General features: G+C 31.9%; 1 protein-coding gene across 1 annotated transcript; it reads left to right on the top strand.

The window, feature by feature from the left end:
- Positions 1-6,528: 6,528 nt before the first annotated feature.
- On the top strand, positions 6,529-9,185 carry LOC132190312 (anthranilate N-benzoyltransferase protein 3). Its single transcript, XM_059605264.1, has 2 exons — positions 6,529-7,087; positions 8,447-9,185. The coding sequence occupies exons 1-2, from the start codon at positions 6,611-6,613 to the stop codon at positions 9,086-9,088; spliced, it is 1,119 nt and encodes a 372-aa protein (XP_059461247.1). The 5' UTR covers positions 6,529-6,610; the 3' UTR covers positions 9,089-9,185.
- Positions 9,186-9,708: the final 523 nt, after the last annotated feature.

The raw sequence follows: 9,708 nt of genomic DNA, 5'->3' as shown, positions 1-9,708 counted from the left end.
ATCATAGCTTTTGACTATGATTTTTTAGAGTTTTATACTCGGTGTTGTAAGAGCTCTATACTTGTGAAATTTCATCAATGGAAGTTCCATATTTAAAAAAACAAAAAAACAACTGATGTTGCGTTACTATTAAACAAGTGAAAGCGAAAACACAAGAAATGAAATAAATTGGAAATAATCTATACATGTTTTTGGAAAATAGCTTTTAGTGTTTTCATTTAATTTCTTTTTTCTTCCTCGGTCGAGAGAAATATAATACATATTGTTATTTACTTTTATTGTTATACATATAATTATATATTATATACATATATTTAATTATTTACATACTTCTATAACGCATAACATACATTTTTTAATATACTCTTAAATTATAACATATAACCTATTAACTATTGTTACTTAATAATTCGTCACGCCTGCATCCAATCGGGTGTCAACAACAAGCCCTTCGAACTCTTTTTAAAAAAAAAAAAAAAATCAAAAATCTTCAAGAGCATGTATTTTCTTCATTTCAAAACCCAAGGTTGAGTTTTATTGAAGCAGGCTGAGATATGAATAATTTGGTGTTTTAGTTTTATCTAGGTTATTAATATTTAATTTCTGTTTTATTTAACTTTTGCCCAAAGTTATTAGGGTTAGGGTTTAATCAAACTAATAATAATATCACCTACACTTGGTGAGGCATTCCTCAACCAAGTAGACATAGTAACATAGGTGGTAGCTAATTTTGCTAGCATATGCGCAGCACTATTAGCTCTTGTTGGATACATTCGATGTATTGACCATAGCTACTAAGACACTTCTAACATGAACAATTAAGTGCATAATTTTTATTGGATAGAAATTTCCTCCAAATCAATATGGATGAAATATCCTTCAACCCATGTAAAATAGTGCCAAGTGTCTATAAACATTTAAAAGGTACATTAAATTCTTAACATCATTAATAGCAGTTTACTAATTTAGATTAAATTTAATGTGCCTTTTAAATGTTTATAAACATTTGACACTATTTTATATGGGTTGGAAGATATTTCTTCCATACCGATTTGGAGGAAATATTTGTCCATTTTTATTTTCACTTTTTTGAAACCAGTGTAACGAATTATAACATTAATGAGATTGATAAACTGTCAAAACCGGATAACTAATTTGGAAATATAAAATATTCCTTTCAAAGAGTCACATGTATAAATATGGACAAAAATTGTTTACAAATTGATTTGTAGTTAATTCATATAAACTCATATAATAAAATGATATGTGCCCTATAATTATTAAAAAAAAATATGTGAGAAGCACATTAACTATTAAAAAAAAGAGTGATGCTATAAGTCTTTCTAGAGTCATCTCAAATGTGATGTGACTTTTAAAATCATTAATAGATCAAAAATTAATAAATCACATCTCAAATTCAAGGTGATTTTAAAATCCACATCACATTTGGGAAGACTCTAGAAAGATTTATAGTATTACTAAAAAAGATAGATATATATATATATATATATATATATATGTTTTTCACATATTAAGAAACATACGTCACTTTATTATATGAGTTTATATGAATTACCTACAAATCGGTATGTGTCCCATAAATATAATCAACGAGAATTGACTTTGGTCAATTCCATCAACCCATCGCCAATTTGGGGAATCCTTAATTTTAATTAATAGCAGAAAAAAAAATGAAATTAATTCAGGACTTCAACTACAATTGGTCATGAAAATCCATATGCGGCCTAACAAAGCAGCCCACAATTTAGTCTATTGGGCCACGACTTGTAATTGTGTTGGGCTCCTTCCCATTTCACTTTCATTCTTCTGTTCTTCATGCAGATTCGGAGAACTGGGTTTTTTTTATTTTTTATTTTGCCTGGGCTTTAAAAAACAACTGTGTTGCACTGTTGCCTATTATGTCCCTTTTATTTCCCAGATGTATTCTGGCTTCGAAAAAAAATAATTATAAATTATAATATTTTCTGGTCTTTTTACTCATCATTCCACTTTTTTAAATTACTATTAGATATGTGGGATAATGTGTGAGACTCATATGATTTCACAGATCTAATCATAAATTTAAAAAGTAGAAAGTTAAGAGAAAAATCAAGGGAAGAAATTATGCATTTTCCTAATAATATTGGCATGTGATAAAGAATAGATATATATCTTCATGACTCCTGAGAAAGGGCATGAGATGTAGAGCAAAAGGAAATTAGAAGAAGGTTAACAAAGGAATTTTTTTTTTTTTTTTTTTTTTTTTAAAGGAATTGTGTTATACAATCCAAACTCCAAAGAGAAGGGAAATTTGGTTGAGTCCGGTCAGTCAAGGCCAGTTCATTGCATCGGCAAATTAGGTGATTGCCTAATACCCCTAATAAAATAAGGTCCCAAATAATAATTGTATAATTTTTTTTTTTTTTACACACAAGGAAAGGGGGAGGGGGGATTCGAACTAGTAACCTCTGCTTTATTAGGCGTGGTCCACAGTCAATTGAGCTACCCCTTGGGGACAATAATAATAGTATAATTAAGCTTCCTTTTATAAAAACAACTTTTTAAGAGTCCAATTATGAAACAGAATAGTTGATGCTCTATAATTAGGAATAGGATTCTCTTCAATCCAAAATGAACTGGAGAATATCCAGTTTATGGCTAGGATTTCTTCTTAGAAATCCTAAAACCACAAATAGAACACATGTTCACTAACTAAAAATAATAATAAAATATTATTTTAGATTTAAATAAAAATAAAAAATAAAACTATAAAATATTAAGGTGGCCAGACCACCCCAGTTAGGGGCTGGGGTGGCTTCGACCACCCCAAGGGCCAAATCTTAAAAAGAAAAAGGGAAAATGCAGTTTACCCCCTGAAGTTTCAGGAGTTTTTCAATTTTAACCCCAAAGTTTAAAAATTGGCAATTTACCCCCTGAAGTTTCAAAAATTGACAATTTAAACCCTCCGTTTAATTTTTCCATCAAAATGGACGGAAATCTATGAAATTACATCATTACCCTCAGGCTTTTTTAAAAAAATTTCCGTCCAATTGAACGGAAAAATTGAACCTAAGGTTTAAATTGCCACTTTTTGAAACTTCAGGGGGGGTAGATTGCCAATTTTTGAACTTCGGGGTTAGAATTGAAAAACTCCTGAAACTTCAGGGGGGTAAACTGCATTTTCCCAAAAAAAAAATTCCGTTTGGAGTGGTCAGACCACCCCCAAGGGCAAAACAATTTTTTTTTTTTAAGATTTGGCCCCACCCCCAAGGGCTATGGGGTGGCTGAAGCCACCCCAGCCCCCAACTGGGGTGGTCCGGGGGTGGCCAACCATCCCTTAATATTTTATAATTTTGTTTTTTATTTTTATTTAAATCTAAAATAATATTTTATTATTATTTTTTGTTAGTGAACATTTGTCCTATTTGTGGCTTTATAATTTCTTTTATGAACTAGATATTCTCCAGTCTATTTTGGACCGGAAATGATCCTATTCCCTATAATTATGGCCCTGGCCCCCAATTATGGTAAACCATAATTACAAAGAATTAAATCCCAATATATTGAAATTTTAGAGGAAATAAAAGTGAAAAATTAAAAAGTGACATTAATGACACTTCTTAACTAAACTCATAATTTGGCATGAACTTAAAACCAATATTCATCCATTAATATAATTTTTAGAATAAAGGAAATTTTATTTTGTGTGAATAAACTTTACATAAAAAGAATTGAGAGTAGCTTCTATGGGTTGTGACACAAACCCACCATTTTGTGCTATTTAATAAGAGATTGACACATTAGTTATTACAATTTAAGAAAAGAAAATAAACATACCATATCACATCCATATATGTGATGCGCGAGTTTTTAATTTTTAGTGGACTAGGACATGATCCATTATTTTTGTTTTAGTTTTTTTTTTTCTTCAATTGTAAGGTGCCAATCTCTCATTGAATAGCACAAATTATGGGTTTGTGCCACAATCCCATAGAAGTTATTCTCAAAAGGATTATATGTAGTTCAACACAAAATATGTCATCGGTTGAAATTAAATGTCTCGCAACATAGATAAATTCTACATGTCATTTGAAAGAAAAAAAAAAAAAAAAAAAAAAAGTAAAAAGGAAGAAAATTAATTTTAAATAAAATAAAAAGTATTTAATTATTTAATATTCAAATATAAAAAGGCTCCACCTAAATTTGTGACTAGGGCCTCCAAATTTATTGAGCCGGTTGCCTAGGTAAATTATGCAAATGCCTATGGTCCCCAATAAAATAAGGCCCCAAATAGCAACAGTATAATTAAGTTTCATTTAAAAAAAAAAAATCCTTAAGGCTCTAATTATGACAAAGAAGTTAGTCAATGTTGTTTAATTATGGCTCCAATTATGGTAAGAACTAACTACAAAGAATTTTGTTTTGAACAAATTTTAATCCTTTATTGATAAACAAATATCAAACTGGGGTTTCCTGATTACAATACCATAAATACAAGTTGAAATTTCTTCAACCCAAACTCTATTTATGCCATTCCCAGAACGCCCATGAGAATTGTCCGCAACTACATTCCAGTTAAAGCTTGAATGATTTTAAATAAAATAAAATAAAATTTATTTAATTATTTAATATTCAAATATAAAAAAAAAATGCTCCACCTAAATTTCTGGCCTTAGGCCTCCAAATTTATTGAGCCAGCCTTGAATTTCAACGTGTCGCTGCCAAGAAGAGAAGAGAAAGAGGAGTCACAATTAAAAAAAACAAATTTATTTTATTCACCAATTATGTCTCAATTGGAGTACAAAAGCACATTTAATTAGACTCGCTAACAAAAACCCTAAATCTAATTTGACTGGTTAGACCCATGATTATAAATTTGATTAAACCCTAACCCTAATTGACTTTGGGCAAAAATTAAAGACTAATAACCTCAATAAAACTTAAACACCCAATTATACATGTCTCATCCCACATCAGGCCCATTATTATTAGTTTGATTAAACCCTAACCCTAATAACTTTGGGCAAAAGTTAAATAAAACAGAAATTAAATATTAATAACCTAGATAAAACTAAAACACCAAATTATTCATATCTCAGCCTGCTTCAATAAAACTCAACCTTGGGTTTTGAAATGAAGAAAATACATGCTCTTGAAGATTTTTGATTTTTTTTTTTTTTTTAAAAAGAGTTCGAAGGGCTTGTTGTTGACACCCGATTGGATGCAGGCGTGACGAATTATTAAGTAACAATAGTTAATAGGTTATATGTTATAATTTAAGAGTATATTAAAAAATGTATGTTATGCGTTATAGAAGTATGTAAATAATTAAATATATGTATATAATATATAATTATATGTGTAACAATAAAAGTAAATAACAATATGTATTATATTTCTCTCGACCGAGGAAGAAAAAAAAAATTAAATGAAAACACTAAAAGCTATTTTCCAAAAACATGTATAGATTATTTCCAATTTATTTATTTATTTCATTTCTTGTGTTTTCGCTTTCCCTTGTTTAAGTAAAGCAACATCAGTCGTTTTTTTTTTTTTTTTTTTTTTAAATATGAAATTTTCATTGATGAAATTTCACAAGTATAGAGCTCTTACAACATTGAGTATAAAGCTTTGAGAAATCATAGCAAAAAACTATGACTTACAAACCCAACTTTTTATTTTTTATTATTATTTTGTTTTATATTTTCTTTTTAAAACTTAAATATTATTTTAATATTTTTTAATTAAATCGACATGTGGCAGTATATAGAACATTGGATGAAATTCAATGGCTAGGATTTCAACAATTTTTTATGGGCAATTTTTCAGTTATTGCTAATCCCGATCCGGTGACCTAACCTACAATGGTTGGCTGGATGGACCTATCAATTGTCAACTGTCAAGTTGTTGACGATTGCCTGTTGGGTTCTACATTAGGGATTAGGTACTTGTATCATAACTCATAAGTGATTATTATTAGAGAGTTGCTACAACACATTCTTCTCACCATCTCTTCACCATTTCCTTCTTTCAACATCTTGACTTTTTCAAAATAAAAATAAAAAATAAAAAATACAAGAGAGAGGAGATGGTGAGGAGAATGAAAAAGAGCATTTCTCTTATTATTATCATACTTAAAAATGCTTACACTTTATATAATATAACTTTGGTACTTGTACTTTTTTAAAATTTAAAATTTGACATCCGTGCCCACAAACTATTTAATCATAACCCCTAACACCATTGTTAAGTGATATGCGCTGCACGTGGCATTTAATTAAATTTAATCGGATCGCAAACGTGAATTGTCACGACAAATGCCTTTACTTTTACGACTCTCTTTAAATGTGTTAGGTATATTAGTAATAAATTTTGTATGAAAACTTTATTCAATCAATGAGTGCATGTCAGGACCAAAGTTTAGATATTCACATCTTTAGGGTCTATTCTCTCAGTTCTTTAATAGCTTCGTCTACCTTACTTTTTTTTTTTTTCTAAAAAAGGAAAAAAGGAAGAAGAAGAAGATGAGAGGCAAATGGTGCATCCTTCTTTATAAGTGAAGCAGCAGATATTTGTATTTGTAAAGTTACACTATACTACCTCGTTCCCCATGATGCCAAGCCCCTGTGGTACGACTGCTTTCCCTACCTCACACATTGACGCAATGCTGTCGGTGACACCATCCAGGGTGACCGATCCGCGACGAACACGTCAGATATCGGCCATGGACCACACCATCTCGGGAATATTCCGGAGTCGTCTTCATGTGGTTCTTTACTTCAAGAGCGTGTCGGAGGAGGATTCGGGATGGTTTTTGGCCGGGTGGGCTATGGAGTCGCTGGCACGAGCCTTGTCGGAGCAGCAGCCAATGCTTGCTGGAAGGCTTCGGCGTGGGGTGGACGGTGACGGAGAATTAGAGATTGTGTCCAATGATAGCGGCGTTAGGCTCGTCCAGGCACACATTGCAGTGACTTTATCAAGCTTTCTTGAATTATTGAAGGAAAAGGAAGAAGCAGAAGCTCAGCTTGTTTCGTGGAAGGATATTGATGAACAGAGTCTCCAGTTCTCTCCCTTGTTTTACGTTCAGGTAAACCTTTTAATTACTTGCAGAAAAGACAAACGGCAGCCATTTTTTTAATGTGAGCAGAAAATTCAGCCTATTCAATCCTCACACTAAAAAAAAATTATTTTATTATTTTCTCTCTCTCTCTCTCTTTACCCAAACAAAAACAAACCTCGTGGAGGTTTGACTGATGGGTTTGAAGAAGAAGATGCAGATGAAGATGAAGATGAAGAGAGCGATTTGAGACATGGGATTTTGTGATAAACAACATGTCATCCCAAAAGTTAAAATAGATAAAAAAAAAGATAAATTTAATCACTTAATCATTATTTAAACCTCCTTCACGTGTGGACTCAAACTCCCAAAATACTCTTTTAGCAGGTGAGGTCCAACACGTAGAATATTTAATTTAAATGGGGGTGACTTGATAGAGTCAAGATTTGATTCCATGAACTTTGGCGCTGATACCATGTTAAACTACCAATTATCCCAAAAACTTAAGCCGATAAGAAGAGATAAGTTTAATCACTTCTTCGATCGAGGCTCACGGTTTTCACTTCCATGCAAACGTTGGAGATGAGGGAGAAGAACTCGAGCTTCTTCAAACCTTCGTCTTTTGAAGTAGAAGCCATTATTGGAAGATACAGAAGCGAGAGAGCGAGAGCGAGAGAGTGGGAATGGGGATTTGGGTAGGAACATATGTAGGGGAGGAAGGTATGCAGGAGAAGGAATATCCTCTCCATTTCAAAGAAAATGGTTTGACGGGGGTAGAATAGTTTTAAAATTTGTGAAATGATTAGTTTACCCTTACAAAATAAGGGACCGGCTCCTCTCTATTTCAAAAAAAATTACGTCCAGGTATGCATAGTAAGTGACAGTGAAATAGAAGTTGAAAAGAAAAGTAGATGGAAGATACATATGCTCGACGAAAAATACTTTTAGTTTTATTTAGGTTATTGGTATTTAATTTTATATTTTATTTAAATTTCAAGAGTTAGTATTATTTTGTAATTTAATAATAGACTAAGCCAATCATATTAGAATAAATTTTTTGTCCTAATCTATTTAAATGTTCTTTTGTATTCCAATAAGAATAGATTTGCTCTTTGAGATGTGATTTATTTTCTTCTTCTCCTCTTCTTAGTAGTGAGACTTTACCAAATTTTCCCCCTCTTTCATGTTTTTAATCTATTTGTATGACAATTTTTCCTGTACTGCATCTGCGTCACCCTCCTCTTTAGGTAAGAAATAATTGAATTTTAGATTCGGGAAAAATAATCTATACTATTTTGGTAGTTACATTAAGAATGCACATTCTAATATGGTACATAGAATCTAAAGTTGGGGCTTTCTTTTTCATTTTCTATTTTTCAATTCCTACAGGTGACAAACTTCCAGTGTGGTGGATACTCAATTGGGATTAGCTGTAGCCTTCTTGTGGCAGACCTTTTGGTGAAGGAGAACTTCCTTAATAGTTGGGCAATCATACACAATAATATACTTTCCAGTATTAATGGACCCAAAACCCCCCTATTTTACCTCCCTAATCTTAAAATAAAAGGTTCTTCCCCCACCGGCTTAATTAGCTCTACTCCAAGAAAAAATTGTGGCCAAACTACGCATTTTAAGGTCACTGCTGCAACTGCAAATTTGGACAGTGAAATGTGCAAGTCACTTGCATTTCTTTGCATTGAAGAGACAGAGAGCAAGCTTGGCAGCAAAATGGATTCAGAGCTGTATTTGTTTGTGAAGGAAAAGAGTGAGGTTATCAAGGTAGAGAAGTGTTCAAAACATGGTCTTGTTAGGCCCCAAATGAGCCTCAAGAGTCAACTTACTTGTGCAGATTGGGATGATTTAGGGGCCAGCGACATAGCGTTTCGTGTAGGGAATAAGCCGGTTCATGTTTCGCATTGGATCGGGTCGGTTCTTGAAGGACTTGTCATGGCAATACCATCTGCTAGTAAGAATGCTCTTGGAATGAATATCTTAGTCACAATTCCAAATGAGAAGGAAGAGTGGTGCTAGTCTTCACATTCATTTCATACCGATTGATGTGACATATTTTAAGTGGTTTCTTATATCAGTTACTTCAAAAATAAAAATAAAAAACCCACTTAAAATATGCTATATCGACTGATACGAAGAATATCATTATTCAAAAAGCAACTTTAGGATGTTGGCGGCTAAGAATTTACTTTCATTTTGTGATGCGTGACTTTTGCCAAGCATGCTACCACTCAGGCTTGTCTGGTCAAAATTGGTCAAAATTTCATGTCATTCATTACTTTGAATTAGTATGGTGTTTAAATTACCATCGAATGATAAATTTCATGTATTATATATTTATTTGAATGATGAAAGTTGTGTTTTGTATTTGAGTGTAATTTGATAATTATTTCATCGTTTAAGATGCTTTCATCCAAATAGTTTGAAAAATTCACGCAATTAAAATTAAGATTTTATTTTGTGCAATTCTTAAAAGAATAATGTTATACAACACACTTCTCTTTAGTTTACAATTGTTACGTAATTTTTAAAATCGCCAATAGATCAAAATTCAATAATAATTGTCTCAAATTTAATGGTTATTTTAAAAACTACTTCACATTTGAAAGGACACAAGAAGACTCTAGTCTTCCTAGCAT

This window comes from Corylus avellana, chromosome ca8, assembly GCF_901000735.1.
Source record: "Corylus avellana chromosome ca8, CavTom2PMs-1.0".
Lineage (NCBI taxonomy): Eukaryota > Viridiplantae > Streptophyta > Magnoliopsida > Fagales > Betulaceae > Corylus > Corylus avellana.
This window is presented reverse-complemented; position numbering and strand designations above follow the sequence as displayed.

Coding starts and splice junctions, on each gene's coding strand:
- LOC132190312 (XM_059605264.1), top strand. CDS start 6,611: ATGATGCCAAGCCCCTGTGGTACGACTGCTTTCCCTACCTCACACATT. Junction 7,088..8,446: donor CTCCCTTGTTTTACGTTCAG/GTAAACCTTTTA, acceptor CAATTCCTACAG/GTGACAAACTTCCAGTGTGG.